This window comes from Heteronotia binoei, chromosome 2 (genome assembly GCF_032191835.1).
Source record: "Heteronotia binoei isolate CCM8104 ecotype False Entrance Well chromosome 2, APGP_CSIRO_Hbin_v1, whole genome shotgun sequence".
NCBI lineage: Eukaryota > Metazoa > Chordata > Lepidosauria > Squamata > Gekkonidae > Heteronotia > Heteronotia binoei.
Genome location: NC_083224.1, coordinates 56,702,284 through 56,720,438, shown reverse-complemented (window position 1 = coordinate 56,720,438; position 18,155 = coordinate 56,702,284). Strand labels below are relative to the sequence as shown.

Here is an 18,155-nt window from a genome sequence, read left to right as displayed (position 1 = left end):
TGATGATAGTAGTTAAATTTCAAAATTGGCCGAACAAGAGAAAGTTACAAGTCTAAAAGTGCTGTTGTTCATCCCTCTCCGTAAGAAATATAATTCAGTTTAGCTGTTGATAGGATAGATGTAAGCCGAAACGATTACCAGCTAGGATCGGGAATTTAATAGTAATGACTTTCTTGGAGGTTTGAAACCCACTGAAACATCTTCTGTCTCTTTTAAAAAGGCCTGTGTACAGGTTTAAAAAAAAAAAAGGCTCGGGGGAACGAAAAGCGCATGCTTATATTACTGACGCCCAAATCCTCATCTCTCCTCCCACTCCTTTCACGGGAAATGCCATACGCATGCGTATTTCCGGTTGAGAACGACGGCGAAAGGGAAAAGAGCTTCTTTCGCACGGCAGGGAGGGCGTCAAGACGCGTGCGCAGTGCGTGTTATGGAAATAGTGCTCCGGAGCGTGAATTTTCTGGCGCGGCCGGAAGTGTCCGGAGAGATTTGAGTGGAGCGTCCGATTAGCCTCCCCTCACCCATTGCGGGCGCTATGGAACCGGGAGCTTGAGGGCGAAGCTGATGCCTTTAGCCCAGACATGTTAGCTGCTCCCCTCAGTGCAGGTGAGTCTACGAGCCGCTTCCGTAACCTCACTCCCCATCATGGCCCACCGCGCTCTTTCTTTAGGTGGGCCCGCCGGCCCCCTCCGTCATTCGCTTCTGCGTTCCGTTCTGGTTTCTTCGCCTTCCAGGTCTGGAGGCCTTGACTTTGGGGAGCAGCTCCGTTTCACGTGAGGGACATGTTGGGTACAGCAAGCAACGGCGGGTGGGGGGAGTGGCCCTTGGCGGGGCTTCGCGGTAGCTCGTGACTTCCCCACCTTTTCTGCCGTCCGCTTTCTTTTGAGTTTGAGGCATCGGATGTGCCAAGCCGGAGAGGAACTCTCTTCCGTAGAGTGGAGTAGCTGCCGTTGGGAAACAGTTCTCAGAAGAAGAGCTGACTGGTCATCCAGTCCCGCTTGAGAGGACGCCGGGGAACCACTAGGCCATGTCCGCGCACTACTGTAGGAGTTACTTCTCCAACTTAGCTAGCTGCAACCAGGTTCTCTGACTTTACGCTGGAGTAAATTTTGTTCGCCTATAAAGTATTACTGGACTCCTGTTTAATTGGATGTTAAGGTATCTACTGTTTTTACACATAAGGGTACTGACACATATTTTTAATCTGGCCGATGCAAGTTGTACTAATGCTGCCACATGGTTTGTCTGAGGATGCAGTCCTGTGCACACTGATATGGGGCAAATCCTATTAAGTTTTCTTGCAAATACATGTGTGCAGATTTCAGCTGCAAGATGTGAATTGGGAAGTTCCCTAGTTGACCTTTCTGTGCATGCATGCATGCTTGTTCTCTGAGAGCACTTCCGCTTTACCAGTATAGGATAGAAATGCTGACTTTAGTGGGCAGGATTGTTGTAAGATGCGTAATGACAAGATAGTGTAAGTGTAGTTCTTCAAATGCCTGAAAGTGATATATAAATGCTAAGAAGTATCACATAAGAAAGGTAGTAATTTCCACAAACTCATTTAATATCTTAAGGGCATCTGTCGCTTGTGTATATTTACTGCCCTTCCTTGCCACCAATGGCCTAACCTGAAATCTTGACAACTGCAAGAATTGTCAGAATTTGATGTAATGTCTGCTGACAAGCAGAGTGTTAGTGTCTAGTATGAGGATGAACTTTTTTTTTTGCTCATGGTTCATTTAAAAATAACAACAACCTCAACCCTGCACCTGTGAAGAGCCTGGTGTTGTAGCAGACAAAGGTGGGGATGAGGAATAGGCAAGGGTTGTACTGGCTAAATTCAATGGGAGGAAGCTAAACCTTGTGGCTTGGTGCCAGTGCCTCAGTCCCTTGAGTGGAGATCTGTGTGCTGATCAAAATAATTTCTGTTGTTATGCAGTATGTGTGCCAGAGGTGCCATCAGAGAGGATAGAGTCCTGTTGATATTGAAAGAAGTAGTGATCTGACCACCCCTGGGAGAAAAGAGACAACTTTGGGTAGGGGTGAGGTGGCCAACTCCATGTTAGTTTCCCGTTTCCCCCCTTTTTAGGGTAGCTTTATTGAACATATGGTAGCAGAGAAGCTTAAATGTCTCTGGATGAAGAATCTTCCTTTGATCCTTTTTCAGTCTAGATCTCCCCCCCCCCCAAAAAAATATTATTATTTTGAAATTTTAGCAGCATTAGGAGCCTTGTGACAGAACACCTTGCACTTTCTGGTAGGAATATTTCCCTGTTTATCTTGCTTGACTTCTCAGGAGTTTTTGTTACTGTGAATCCTATCGTTCTTGACTAATCACTGAAATATCTTGAGAAATTCCTTGAGGTAAAGATACCTTGAGTAGTGTTCCATGGCGTAAGATGGTCTTCGGTTATGCCAGTGTAGCTTCTGCCCTGGTGCATTGGTTTGCATCATGCTGCAGGATCCCATTATTTATCAGTTCTGTTTAACATCTATGAAACTATTGAGGGACCATCTGAAACTTTTGGGGATTGAGTGTTAATCTATATACTGATGGCATCCATCGTTGTGTTTCATTAAGTGGCTAGGAGTAGTTGCCTTGTTTCGTAGTATCTAGAAGCTGTGACCAAATGGATGAAGTTAAGCATGGTGAAGCTGAACCCAGACAAGATGGAAAAAGTACTGATGGGGAATTCCATTGCTCTGGAGGACAGTGAAACATTAAGCAGCATTTTCCTATCTTAGCATGTCTGAAAGGTCTAGGATCCTGCCTTGTCTTGCACAGCGTCTCCTTTTAACTGTTTCTTTTGCTTTAAATTTTCACAGTCCGTTTTTAGAGAGGATGGATCCTGCCATGTTTGTTCATTCTTTCTGGAGGCTCTAGACCAGGGGTTGCCAAACTGTGACTTGGCAGCTACTTGTGACTCTTTCACACATACTGTGTGGCTCTCAAAGCCCCCTCTGCCCTGTTGGCTGGCTTGGAGAAGGCATTTGTCTCTTGAAATCACTTTGCCAAGCCAGCTGGCAGCTTGGAGAATGCATTTAAAGTTAAAGTTGCTTTCTTTCCACTTCTCATTACCTCCTCCCTTCCCTCATCTATTTACTTTCCTTCTTTCCTTCCTTCCTCCCACTCTTCCTTCCTGTCTGGCAGCTCTCAAACATCTGATGTTCATGACTTGTGGCTTTCAGACATCTGACAATCATGTCTTGTGGCTCTCAGACATCTGATGTTTATTCTATGTGGCTCTTATGTTACCTGCTCTAGGCTTTTGCTCATTACAGTAGTCATTATGGAAGGGTTTACCTCTCAAGACTGTTGAGAACTTTGTTAGGTGCAGAGTGCAGTTGGTTTTCTACTGATAGATACAGAGAAGCAAGAACATATTCAGCCAATTTTGTCTTAATGTGAGACTCAGTGTTGTTTTCAAGTCATAGGTCAGGCCATTCTGTGAGTTTCCTTACAACGTGAAGCAGAGAGTTTACTGTCCTTGATCTCAGTGCTATAGGTCTTCCTCTCTTGAGGACATATGGTGGTGCTTCTCCAGCAGTAAGTGAGGAAGAAGTATAACTCCCATTTACTTCAGATGGAATTTGCTGATAGGTTTCTAGTTTTTCTGTTTTTGCTGTGTTTTGTATTCATCTGTGCTTGTATGTTGTTTATCTGAACCACTTAGCTGTGGAAATGTGGCATATAAATCTATTTCCTGCTTGCTCATCCAATAAATTAATTCTAAATATAAAAGGAACCTTGTCTCATTTTCCTCTGTAAATAAGGGTTAAAGCTATTTTAAGGAATTCTCTTTAAGGGCAGTAGCTATGTGTTGGTTAATTCTGTGTAAAGGCTATTCAAGAAGCTTTTTTGATCTTTTGTATTCTGTTTAAGGAAGGGGCATGATCAGCTCTGGAAATACTGATTCATATTCATAGTTAATACATTATAAACTTTCCATACTTTGTTGGCAGATCTATACTAGAGATGAACCATACTGGTATGCTTGTTTCATGTGAGAGCTGTGACAAAAGAAAATCAAGCCAAGAAACAAATCCAGACAGAAACATTTTCTTTCTCATCCCTAGAGAAGCAGATTTCAACATGGATATGTCAATATTTCAAAATGCCAAATAGCTTGTTTTTCATGGCTTTACTCAGCTGCTTCAGTTGCATGGGTGAAAGACAGAGCATCTTTAAGACCAACAATTTATTCATTAGCTTTTGTGTTCCTTGCCACAGTGTGGGTATATTTTGTTGGGCTCATTATGCTGTTTGTGTGTGTGCTTTGTCAGTCTTGTTATGCTGTGGGTTTCCAGGATGCAACTGGGTTTGCCTCCCTTTTTTCATTGTATTTTGCCGTCATGATCCAGTCTTTCTCAGTAGGAAAGCAATGTTTAGATGAGGAATAGCAGCAAGCCAGTGAGGTGGATTAAGCTAAGAATGTGTGTCAGACCAAGTTTACCCAGCACATTTCCTTTGTAGACTGGGGATTTTGAATCTAGACTTCCCAGAACCTAGACTTATACTGACCACTATATATGGCTGTCTCTCTGTTCTTGCATTGCCTCATAGGAAGTGCAGTTATTTTTCTGGGAAGGCTATAGTTTGTAGACAAACACATAGCCCTCACTCTGTGTCATGATAACTTCATGTGTTCTTGACCAGCACATGAAGTAGTTTGTGTACAAAAGCTCATGGTGCCCAGCCATTTCACGTTTTCCCCTGGGTCCTAGGCTTAGAGCACTGACCATGAGATTTCTCTAGTGAATGTCAATGCATCAAAATTAGGTTTGCAGCTTACAAATACACAACTAAACAGCATACTCAAAATTTCTACAGCACAGGCATTTCGATGCAATAATTCAGAGCAAGTGGGGTCAGTTATCAGAGACTGTTAAATAAACAAAATATTGCAAGAGTGCTAATGTTTTAAGCATGTTTTTAATTTAAGTTTTAAAAAATCTTCAATTGTTTGTGTCCTTTTAAACATTTATATCACCGCTGTCTGGCATTACATTTTATGACACATATGGCCTAGCCCTCATAACGAATAAGTTTGACACCCTTGTTTGTTTGTAGTTAAGAGCTGGCATGAGCACATGTCTGGGTAGTCTTCATATAAATGTTCTAAATAAATTCAGGAAGGAAGAGCTGCTGACTTTAAAAGTCAGTCTACTCCAATGCAGCCTGTTGGAATCAGGTGCTAGCAGCTCTGAAAAGGAGACATTGACTTGTCCTTGAGGCTGGCACAGACTTTGTTTGGAAGAGGCCAGAGTAGCCACAGTTACTGGGATAGCTGACTGGGTTGCCAGGTATGTGCAGGCCCCCTGCTGAATTCCACCACATCTCTGCATTAGTGCTCCAATGACAAAGACAGCCAGTTTGGTGTAGTGGTTAAGTGTGCGGACTCTTATCTGGGAGAACCGGGTTTGATTCCCCACTCCTCCACTTGCACCTGCTGGAATGGCCTTGGATCAGCCATAGCTCTGGCAGAGGTTGTCCTTGAAAGGGCAGCTGCTGTGAGAGTCCTCTCAGCCCCACCCACCTCACAGGGTGTCTGTTGTGGGGGAGAAAGGTAAAGGAGATTGTGAGCCGCTCTGAGACTCTTTGGAGTGGAGGGCGGGATATAAATCCAATATCATCATCTTCTTCTCGTCTTCGGCAGCTATGGATTTGGGATTGCTGTCCAGTGTTCCCTTACCTCTTGAATCAATAAGGCCAGGCTGTTCCTCAGGCAGGACTACAAATGTAAAATTTTGGGAAACTTTCAAGCTGGGGATGGGGGTAGAGTTTTCTTCGAGGAAAAAAAACAACTTTATTATATTACTAGGAATAGGGCCCATTGTGAAGAAAAAAACAACTGGCTCTAGAAAGAGGCTCTGAGCGAGTGCCCCCCTACCCTTGCTGTCTTCCCACCCACCCAAGTGAGAGCATTCACTCCCCCCCCCCAGCTGAAGAGGAGTTGATCTCTGCCATCTGGAGAGGAGTTGTAATTCTGATCTCCAGCCCTCACCTGGAGATTGGCAACTGTGGTCTCCTAGGGAAAAAGCATTGTACTTGTCTGAGGTCCCTCCCTTCTTCAAATCCCACCCTCTCCGGAGTGCACCCTTTAATCTCCAGGAATTTCCTAACCTGAAGTTGGCAACCCTATCTTCTTCCCTTTGTCTGCCCCTCTGACTTCAGCTTTCCATCACCCCCCCCCCCCTCCCTGCAGCCTCTACATAGAGAAAGTGAACTGCAAACTGCTGCACCATGTTCACATCTCTGGGGTTGTTCTCTGTCCTCACTGTGCTCCTGACAGGTCAGTAGGCATGTACAACTCCTGGAAAGCTGGAGGGCTGCAGCCTGTTAGCAGAAGGTGAACCAGCTTGGGACTTTCAGAAGTTGTCTCCAAGAGGTCACCATTGGTTGGACTATAGGCCTCTTAGATGGATGCAAATCATGCATGAAAGTGTAGTCATGATGGTTGCTGTGGCTCCCTTTGGCATCAGTGATACGGCATTTCTTGGATCAAGTAAAATGTTTGACTCTTGTCGTATCTCTACTGGGTAGGTGAAAAGCATGGTCAAGTCTTATCTTGATTAAAATGGCACCCAAATGGAGAACCACTGGCTGCATGGTTACCAAGCACCTGCTTCTGTCATTTTGAGCATATAGAACGATTCTTCCACATTGTCAGCTTTACGTGTTGATAGGAATTGTGGATTCCTCACAGTTCATAATTTACAGCAACAGTAGCCACATCATTTTTCACCATGTCTGTTAGGCTTCTTTAGGATGCCATCCTAGTTGGCTGGTACTTTTGCTCAAGAGGTGAGGGGGTTCTCTTCATCCTGGTTTGTTCTTTCTTGTGAACTGTCCTGGGGATTAAATACTGATATAAGACATTCCTCTAAATGTCCCACTCATCTAAGGACAATCTAAAGCTATAGGTCACAGGTGTCAAACTCATTTGTTACAATGGCCAGATCTAACATAAATGTCACTTTGTCAGACCAGGCCATGTATACCATAAAATGTAACATGAGGTACCAGAGACATAACTTTATAAAGGTGATTTCAGCTGCTGAATGGCAATAGCAGGTAAATGACAACAGCAGGCTTGATTGGATTGGGTGTGATATGCAGAGAGGTGGTAGGTGCGGAGATACCAGAAATGGTAATGAGACAGGAAATGTAGGTCTCAGTTCTGTCCAGGAGGATTCAGCCCAGGAGAATGGGATTAGAAACCTGATATTAGAAACCACAACATTCAAAAACCAATGGGGGAACATTTAACCTTCCAGGACATTGTTGTAGCTGTTCTTTTACAAAAGATTTTCAGTAGCTGTTCTCTTACAAAAGATTTTCAAAGTAAGATTAGAAAGAGACACTGCTGAATTGCAACTGACAATGAAGGTCAATGAATCCTCCAGGGCTGAATTGAGAACTAGGTTTCCTGTCTGATTACCAGTGCCTGCTATTGTCATTTGTTGGCAAAACAAGGCCAGTACACTGTGGACAAGTTGGGTTAAGATCCGGGAGCCAACTGCATTATGCACTGGAAGGGCTGTTGTACCCTATTTTTCAGATCTTCCATGGGTGACTGAACTGTGTACTGAGGTTTATTAGTGCATCATACCTACATTTAGTCCATCTAACATGATTGCAGCACAACAGCTCTGGCAGCTACAGGTAAACACAATATTTACACATGCCAGGAGAAAAAAAATTCTACAGAAAAATATAGCATTGGAAAATTTTATGCCCCGCATCACTGGTTCCTAGTACAGCTTCCAAGGTTGTGTTCAGTATCTGCATGCCTTTTTCTCTTAAAGGAAATAAATGTTGACTCCTTAGGAAGTGTGAAGGTGTAGATGATATCCTTCTGAAAGTGTTAGTTTTATTTTCAGTGATGTCTCTGATTATAGCAAAGATGAAGACTGAAGCTTGTGTTGGGGCCATATGCTATTACAAAGTTATGTTTTAAGCCACCACTTTGAATATTCCTGTCTAGATAACTAGATCTTATTTACCTATCTTTTTTTCTTATGGTAGCACACTAGTTTGAAAGGAGACTTTTTGCCATTTGTTCTGTTTGACTGAACGCTGAAACAATGGTAAAGAGTTGGGAAAACTTCTGTTTTACTGCTTCATTCTTGTTTTGTAGGATAAGTACTACTTCTGGTAGTCTCTGATCTACAAAAGACACTTGGGTAACTAGCAGTGCTGAGTGGGCTAAACATTTCTTCTGAATGGAAAACATTAAGATCTTTGTGTACAAAATACTATGTCATGAGTGTTTTGTGTCTGAGCTGTCTGGAGCCTGTTCAGCACATCTCAAATAAGCAACCTTGTTTGTGCCATTGCATGTTAGTTTGGTGTAGTGGTTATGTACGCCAGTTTGGTGTAGTGGTTAAGTAGACAGAATCTAATCTGGGAGAAACAGGTTTGATTCCCCCACTCCTTCACATCCACCTGATGAATGACCTTGGGTCAGTCACAGTTTTTGAAAGAGCTGCTCTCTCAAGACCAGGGGCGAGAAAGGGAAGTTGACTGTAACCACTCTGAGACTCTAAATGAAGGGTGGGCTATAAATCCAATATCTTCTTTTTCTATATTACATGTAACAAAATGGTTCCTGAAGACACTTTTATAAAATAATATATATATTACCTGTTTGTAGTACGTGTTATTCTGCTGTCACTGCCTTGTCTTTACACTTGCGTAAGACCATTTTCTACTATGTTTAACCCTATACCAGGAGTGGCCAAACTGCTGCTATGGGAGCCATATGGGGCTCTTTCACACATATTGTGTAACTCTTGAAGCCCTCAGCACCCCATCAGCTGGCTTGGAGAAGTCATTTGTCTCTCTAAATGGAGAATGTATGTAAAGTTAAAGTTGCTTTCTTTTCACTTCTCTGTCCCCCATCTGTTTTCCCCCCTTCCTCCCTCCCTCAGTTGTCATACATCTGATGTTTGTTCTATACGGCTCTTACGTTAAGCAAGTTTGGCCACCCCTGCTCTATACTTTGTTTCCTAGTCCTGCTGCATCGCCTATTAGATGTCCCATTTTATCGATTGCATTGACTTATACTGTGTAACTTGCCTTGAGTCCCAGTAAGAAAGGCGGGCTGTAAATAATGTAAATAAATAAATCTGTTGGTTTCAAGAAATGGTGTTTTGGCTTCAGTTTCATACTTTTAATACTTTTGAGTATTTCTTTTAAAAATCAGGAATAACTTTAACACTTAGGAATTCTGAATAGACAGTAGGCCTAGGAAAGACTATTCTTTCACAATGTCCACTATTTCAAAGCCTCATTATATGCACCTGGAGTTCATTGCTTTTCAGTTCTGTCAGAATTAGGTACTGTAGCTGAGAAGCAATGAACTCCAGGTGCACAAAACATATCACTTCAACCTTTGTGTATTCACCTTTCTTGATAACTATGGGTGTGCAGAAAGTTATTTTTCAGGTTTGGGGGTATTTATGAATATAAGGTGTTTTCTGATATTCCCAAGTTCTAATACTGGTATGGTATTTCGAATTGGGAACTATTTAGGAAGCCCAATTTTCTTTAGCACCATTATGCCTTATGAGGGTACCATTATAATCAGTGGGTCCTCATAGGGTATCATCTGGGGAATTGATCTGGGGTTATCTAGGGCGTGGGAGGCTGGTTCTTTGCAGCATAACAGCTGGTGCCTCCTAAAAAAAACCCCTCAAGTTTCAAAAAAGATTGGGCTGGGGGTCCAATTCTATAGGCCCCCAAAGAAGATGCCCCCATATGTGTGTTTAAAGCGATCAGCCCTAGGCAGGCATGGCCTCAAGACACCCTCTCTCAAAGGCCAAAATAGGCCTGGAAAGAACCCTGACCTCTTCCCTTGTCTTTTACTGACAACCTAGCCTGGAATACTGTGGTGGCCTAGCAACATCCACCGTGGGACTCTTGCTTAAAGCTACAGCTGTGCCTTTTATCATTTGGGGAGTTTTAAATCCCCAAATGTTTTGTGTGTGTGTTTTTAAAAATATTTTACGTTTTTCTTCAACCTGGAACTCTTTTCAGGTTTGTAGAAAGAGCCATCTTCTCTGTTAACAGCTCCAGTCATTAGATTTAAGAATTCAAAGATTTGGCCAAGTTAGCTATTATTACATAGATGATAATATAGCAGCTGCCTGAACACACAACCATTCTTCCTAGAAAACATGTAGAGACCAAATTTGTAACTGAAGGTGTGCAGTATAATAAATGTATAATATAGAATTCTTGAGAAGTAGACGTAAGCTAACCATCAGACTGAGTTCAAATTTGAAGTAAAAATCACAAATGTGATGTCAGATAATAACCTTTAAGGCCCTTAGCAGCCAGGGACCCACATATCTTTGGGACTATCTCTCTTGGAAGAGCGTTGCACTCTGGGAACAAAAACCTTCTGGTGGTCCCTTGCCTGAGAGAGATCCAGCTCCACCTGGCTCCATTCACCTTCTAAAAATACTTGGCGGGGACCAGGAAAGGTGTTGGCAAGCATCATAGTGCCCATGGACACCACACTGGGGATCTCTGAGTTACGTGTTCATTAAATTCTGTGTGTGGTAGTCTCTTACAACAACCTTCTATTTATGCAGCTAACATTCAGGAATATTACCTCATTATAAAATGTCCTTATACTTTTCAGTGTTTGTATTCCTAAAACCAAAAAGTAACATACCATTACACAAAGCAAAATTCCAGCCTCCATGTGTTAAGTCTTAAAATAATTGTGTCAGTTTAAAGTGTTACCATTGCTCATTCCTTGTGTAGTGTCAACTTCAAGAGAGCAAATGGTCTGAACTTTGTGTATATAGTGGGGGTGGCCAACGGTAGCTCTCCAGATGTTTTCTGCCTACAACTCCCATCAGCCCCAGCCATTGGCCCTGCTGGCTGGGACTGATGGGAGTTGTAAGTAAAAAACATCTGGTGAGCTACCGTTGGCCACCCCTGGCATATAGCTTGCAAACATTGCATTTTGGATTCCTATGCTACTTTATTGCATCTGTTGGGGAGGTCTGCACACATCTCTGTGTGCATGAACTTCAGTTCAGGCTATTGAATGATGATGCTGGTATCTTGCATAGTGTATTTTTGGTTACATTGCAAGCCATTTCTTTAGCATTTTTAAAATTAAAGATGTAGAATTTCTGGGAAGTTGAAGTCATAAGGAGAACCCCTATTGTCTGATGAAGCATGCTTTTAGCACATGAAAGCTTACATTCTGAATAAAACTTCGTTGATCTTAAAGGTGCAACTTAACTCCTGCTTTGTTCATAAGGAGAACTGTTTCCGGGGGGGGGGGGGGATAATGCAGAAATTGGTGGTGATGAGGATTTATGCTATACTTTCCAGACTGTCTATTTGTATGTTTGGTAATTGTCACCTGCTGGGAACAAGGCAAATTACCACAGGACTTTCGCGATGCAATCATCATCACCCTATACAAGAACAAAGGGGAAAAGTCAGACTGCTCCAACTACCGGGGGATAACCCTGATCTCCATCGCAGGCAAAATCCTTGCTAGAATACTCCTGAACAGACTGGTGCCCACCATTGCAGAAGAACTCCTCCCAGAGAGCCAGTGCGGCTTCAGAGCTAACAGGAGCACCACCGACATGGTATTTGTTCTCAGGCAGCTCCAAGAGAAATGCAGGGAACAGAACAAGGCTCTGTATGTGACTTTTGTCGACCTTACCAAAGCTTTCGATACCGTTAGCAGGAAAGGCCTTTGGCAAATCTTGGAACGTTTAGGATGTCCCCCAAGGTTCCTCAGCATGATCATCCAGCTACACGAAGACCAGCGAGGCCAAGTCAGACACTGCAACGACCTCTCGGAGCCCTTCCCAATAGGCACAGGTGTAAAGCAAGGCTGCGTTCTCGCGCCAACTCTCTTTACGATCTTCTTTAGCATGATGCTTCAAAGAGCCGCAGTAGATCTAGATGATGACGATGGTGTCTACATCCGCTATCGCACCGATGGCAGCCTGTTCAACCTGAGGCGACTAAAGGCACACTCCAAGACAATGGAAAAACTCATCCGAGAGCTACTGTTTGCTGATGATGCTGCACTCGTCTCCCACTCGGTATCAGCTCTGCAGCATATGACGTCCTGCTTTGCAGAGGCTGCCAAGCTATTCGGCCTAGAAGTTAGTCTGAAGAAGACAGAAGTTCTCCACCAGCCTGCACCCCAGGAAGATTATCACCCTCCCTGCATCACTGTGGGTGAATCAGTTCTGAAGACAGTCCAGCAGTTCAGCTACCTGGGGTGCATCATCTCCTCAGATGCCAAGATCGACAAGGAAATTGACAACAGGCTGGCAAAGGCAAACCGTGCATTTGGCCGACTGCACAAAAGAGTGTGGAGCAACAAGCATCTGAAAAAAGGCACAAAGATTAATGTTTACAAAGCGGTTGTGATGACAACCCTCATCTATTGCTCCGAATCGTGGGTTTTATACCGTCATCACCTGCGACTCCTTGAGCACTTCATCAGCGCTGCCTTCGCACCATCCTCAACATCCACTGGAGTGACTTTGTGACCAACACTGAAGTCCTCAAGCGGGCAGAGGTTACCAGCATCGAGACACTGCTGTTGAAGACGCAGCTGCGCTGGGCAGGGCATATTTCTAGGATGGAAAACCACCGCCTTCCCAAGATTGCCCTGTATGGCGAACTCTCCACCGGCCATCGAAATAGAGGGGCACCAAAGAAGAGGTACAAGGACTCCTTGAAGAAATCCCTTAGCACCTGTCACATCAACCATCACCAGTGGTCTGACCTAGCCTCAGATCGCAAAGCATGGAGGCACACCATCCACCAGGCTGTCTCTTCCTTTGAGAACGCACGCATAGCTGGTCTTGAGGACAAAAGGAGATTGAGGAAGAATCGCACTGCTACAGGACCAACCCTAAATCAGACTTTTCCCTGCAGCCGCTGTGGCCGGACCTGCCTGTCCCACATTGGTCTTGTCAGCCACCAGCGAGCCTGCAGCAAACGTGGACTACTGCACCCTTCTTAAATCTTCGTTCGCGAAGCCAAGCCGAGAGAAAATTGTCAAAGACTTATAAAAGCCTCCAAGGCAAAACCGCAGAGTGCTGTAGTGTGACTCCTCACAACTGCAGTATCACACTTTCACTAGTTTCCTTAACTAACTTTCCAGCCAGAGACAAAAGAACTAAGTCTCTTTTCCTCCCTGGTTTAAGATCAAGCTTTCAAAGTAGGACACTTAAAATTCCTTTGATTCTCATAGCTGTAGCCATTAAAAACTAAAGTAGTGGGTTCAGATTGAAGCCCCCAAACTCAAGAACATCACAAGACATAATTGAAGTGTTTTATTAAAAAAATGTGCAGGAATATTCAATAAGAGTAGTGAACAGAGACAATAAAATAATAAAGGTGTATATCTAACCATTTAAAAGCATTGTTTTAGTTATTACATTGTTATATCACATCCTCTCCTATACAGCCTTGAAGCCATAAACAAAACACACTGAAACATTAAAATACCACTAGCTAGTCAAATACAATAACAATAAAAAGATTAATAAAACACCAATAATATAAATACATTTCTAGAGAGTAAGCTTTTCACCAATTACTAAGTATAGAGAATGGGCAGTTCCACAAAATTTGACTAAAGGCCTGATGGAATAAAGCATTTTTACACATCCTGCAGAATGCAGGAAGATACCATGGAGTGTGGGCTTCATCAGCAAGCTGGTTCAAAAGGGCAGGTGCAACAATCAAGAAGACCCTGGTGAAAGATGCAGGCCATCTTGGGGCTAGGCGTCTGCAAGAACCCCAAGACACTGATTGGAGGAGGTGTGTGTGGGGGTAAACTGGGAAAGGTGGTCCCACAGGTATGAAGGCCTCAGATGAATAAGGGCTAAAACCATCACCTTGAATTGGCACAGGAAACTGAGAGCTAATGCAGCTGCCTCAAGATAAGGGGTGATATGACTCAACCGTGGAGACCTGGCCAGTAGCCTGGGAGCTACATTATGAATTACCTGCAGTTTCCAAAGTGTCTTCAGAGGTAGCCTTATGTAGAATGCATTAGTAGTCCAATCTGGAGGTAACTGTTCTACGGTTCATTGAAGCAAGGTCTAACTTGGACAGATAGAGGGCCAGTTGATGAGCTTGGCGCAGGTGGTAACACGCAGTCTTTGCCACCATGAACATATATTTGTTCAAGGGAAGAGTCAGACCACACCTCCAAGCTCTTTACAGTGTCCATTGCAGTCACTTGTATCCTGTCGATCATTGTGTGACCTGACCTTCCCAAGCCACATGACCTCATTATTTGATTGATTTAACTTCAGTTTACTGTTCCCAGTCACTCCAACACAGCATCCATGCAGGAGGCTAAGGTTGAAATCCTGACTGTTGATTGCTTCTCAAGAAGGGGGTGAAGCTGGGTATCATCAGTGGCACCAAACTGTGAATCTGCTGATGACCTCCATAAGAGGGCATATATAGGTATTAAAAAGCATCAGGGAAGTGGATGATAGACCCTTGTAGATCAGCACAATTCAGCTGTGTCAACTTCTCTCACCTGATGGCTACCCTCTGTGATCCTGGAGCATAGAGGAGAACCACCACAAGGCAGTGCCCAAGGAAAACAAGGCCATTGGTGACCATTTGGTGCTGGTCAGCTGGGTCAGAGGCAGCCAACAGATCCAAAAGATCAGCAGCTCTGAACGGAGTTTCAAGTTCAAATTCCAAAATGGGTTCAAGTGAGCATGACCCATCTAGAATTAAGAAGTATGCCAAAGTTAGATGTAATCCAGACAAAGGGCAAAACGAGAATGAAAGGTATTCATTTATGCCAGATAACCTGTGTTTAATAAACAACCTGTGTTGGTGTCATGAGCCCTGACAAGGAGGAGCTGGAAGGGTTAACAGACCTGGAAGAGTTGCCAGCCAGTTCCTCAGCTAAACAAACAGCAGCTGGCCCATCAATCACCTGGCACCAGTGTCAGATGTTGATGATCAATCTCCTCCAAGCTCTCCTCCTCCCATCTCAAGAGTTCGAAGCAGGCTTCGGAAAGAACTTTCAGAGCGAAGACATGAGGTACTCCGATGCCTCAGATCTCTCAGCCCTGAGTTCTAGCAGAGACACTGCCACCCAGGGAGCAGGCTGATTGAGACTCCCATATAGCTCCCACCCAGGACCTGGTAACCTTGTGGAAGCAACAAGTCTGTTTTCTGGCTTGCATCCACGTTCCTTCCTGATGCTGACCTGCTTGATTTCCTTGGCACTCTGACCTTTTGGCTTTTGGACATTGACTTCTGACTTTGTGATTCTGCATTGGTGACTTGGCTCCTGCTTGACTTCCTGGACTTTGACCTTGGACTAGCTTTGGACTCCTGCCTGCCTGCACTCTGAGAATGTGACAGATTGCTTCCATCACACACTCACTCCACAAGATGGATGAGGAGGCAAGCAGAGGCTCTGGGCAGCTAGCAGCCTTGCTCACTCAGGTACACCACCTCACTCAAATGGTGGCTCACCTGCAACAGCAGCAGCAAGCCACTGTCGCTGCCCCACCCAAGTGCCCAGCGCTTCCCCCAGAGAAAATCACTGGGAAGGTGGAGGAATTTCCTGCATTCCTGGCACCGTTCAAACTGTATATTGAATTACGTGCCAGAGACTTCCCCCTTGAACTAGCTTTGGACTCCTGCCTGCCTGCACCCTGAGAATGTGACAGTTGGTATTATTCTAGTTGTCCAGTTAATGTATAGCAAATGATATAACCAATCATGACCAGTCAGGTATATTGCTACCTAGGTGATCTGATGAATTGCCTTAATGAGATCACATATCCTACAGCTATATAGGACTTAATCAATCAAGCACCTACTTCCACACATGGGTCCTTGCACTAACAAGATGGAATGCGTTGACCAAATTCCCTCTGAATTTTTTGACCTTGAAAATGCTAGGCCTAATGGTCTGGTCGGCTCCTGTGTCATCTCCCTTACCTCACTCTTTGTTTCCATGATTTTTACTAGGCCTCAGCATGAACCAGTATTTCTGAATAGACACTTTTTTGCTCACTATGCTAGATTCCTCGTGTGATGAAGTGTGCTTAAGAGCACACGAAAGCTTACATTCTAAATAAAAATTGGTTGGTCTTAAAGGTGCAACTTGACTCCTGCTTTATTCAGACAAGAGACTGTTAAGGGAGCTAGTGTCTTGATATAATAACATGAAGATAAACCATGTGCTGGGAGTCAGTCCACATCGCAAAGTTCATGTTGGTTTTCATATGTATCAGGATTACTGTTGGGGAGAAAATAAGAATAATATCAATTGTTTATGTGTTTTTGGTGGCTGAAGAGTTTGATGTTTTTGGAAAGCAAACTGGAGGATGAACAATGATGGCTGGAGAGGTTCTATGTCAGTTCAAGGGATGTAAAATGAAGTGACTGCTAGATTAGGGTTATGCAACTCAGACTTTTACCCAGATCACAATGGTCTGCACAAGGCCACTAAGTAGATTACCCTGGGCCCTGTCTTATAGTCTCTGGGTGTCCTGGCTGGCTACATGGGAAGGCTTCTCTCAAGAGGCAGCTGGGATGCTGCAGTTGCAACAGTGATTGGAGTGCTATGACTCAGGCTTTTCAAGAGGGGAGGGAGACAGATTTTGGGTACTGGCTGAGACTGTGGCCATAGGGCAGGTTCCCCCATCTCATGTAACTGAATTGTTGTAATGGACCATATTTTGTGTACTTCTGTTCTATATTCTACAGTAAATGGCGTAGGTTTATAGGTAAAAATAGCTGTCAGCTTTTTAAAAAGGGCTTTGTGTTATACTTCTTAGTACTGAGAGCTTGTGGTAGACTTGATACCATTTTTGTGGAATGACAATTTTTTTAACTTAATCTAGTGTATAATTTTAACTTGTTTTCTTTTTTCTTGTTCTCTTTGTTCCAGGTACAGACTTCTCTGGAGCATAAAGGCACTATGTACTCAGAGTGGAGGTCCCTACATCTTGTAATTCAAAATGATAAGGGTCACACCAGTGTACTTCATAGCTATCCTGACAGTGTGGGGAGAGAGGTGGCAAATGTTGTTGTGCGCCCTCTTGGCCAAGCTTTGAATGCTTCACTACCAGCTGAGAGTGTATTGAAAACAGACAAAGAAGTGAGTATCATCTGCAGATCTTTCAGTTTTGATGTAATGGTCAGTGAACAGCTTCTAGTAGATTTTAAATAGCGTTGCAATCCTAGGTCTGCTTACCTAGGAGTAAGTTCATTATAGAACTTATTATAGAAATGATTTAGAGTTGGGAGTGAGCAGTGAAGTGGCCAAGTTTGCGGATGACACTAAATTGTTCAGGGTGGTGAGAACCAGAGAGGATTGTGAGGAACTCCAAAGGGATCTGTTGAGGCTGGGTGAGTGGGCGTCAATGTGGCAGATGCGGTTCAATGTGGCCAAGTGCAAAGTAATGCACATTGGGGCCAAGAATCCCAGCTACAAATACAAGTTGATGGGGTGTGAACTGGCAGAGACTGACCAAGAGAGAGATCTTGGGGTCGTGGTAGATAACTCACTGAAAATATCAAGACAGTGTGCGTTTGCAATAAAAAAGGCCAACGCCATGCTGGGAATTATTAGGAAGGGAATTGAAAACAAATCAGCCAGTATCATAATGCCCCTGTATAAATCGATGGTGCGGTCTCATTTGGAGTACTGTGTGCAGTTCTGGTCGCCGCACCTCAAAAAGGATATTATAGCATTGGAGAAAGTCCAGAGAAGGGCAACTAGAATGATTGAAGGGCTGGAGCACTTTCCCTATGAAGAAAGGTTGAAACTCTTGGGACTCTTTAGCTTGGAGAAACGTTGACTGCGGGGTGACATGATAGAGGTTTACAAGATAATGCATGGGATGGAGAAAGTAGAGAAAGAAGTACTTTTCTCCCTTTCTCACAATACAAGAACTCGTGGGCATTCGATGAAATTGCTGAGCAGACAGGTTAAAACGGATAAAAGGAAGTACTTCTTCACCCAAAGGGTGATTAACATGTGGAATTCACTGCCACAGGAGGTGGTGGCGGCCACAAGTATAGCCACCTTCAAGAAGGGTTTAGATAAAAATATGGAGCACAGGTCCATCAGTGGCTATTAGCCACAGTGTAT

The 18,155-nt window shown here is 43.8% G+C and overlaps 1 protein-coding gene across 1 annotated transcript in view; it reads left to right on the top strand.

Annotated features, from left to right (window-relative positions):
- Positions 1-320: 320 nt before the first annotated feature.
- RALGAPB (Ral GTPase activating protein non-catalytic subunit beta) overlaps positions 321-18,155 on the top strand; it is an 85,131-nt gene continuing 67,296 nt past the window's right edge. The window contains exons 1-2 of the mRNA XM_060231027.1: positions 321-606; positions 16,950-17,159. Coding sequence (XP_060087010.1) covers positions 16,980-17,159 — 180 coding nt within the window. The 5' untranslated portion in view covers positions 321-606; positions 16,950-16,979. The remainder of the gene's footprint in view (positions 607-16,949; positions 17,160-18,155) is intronic.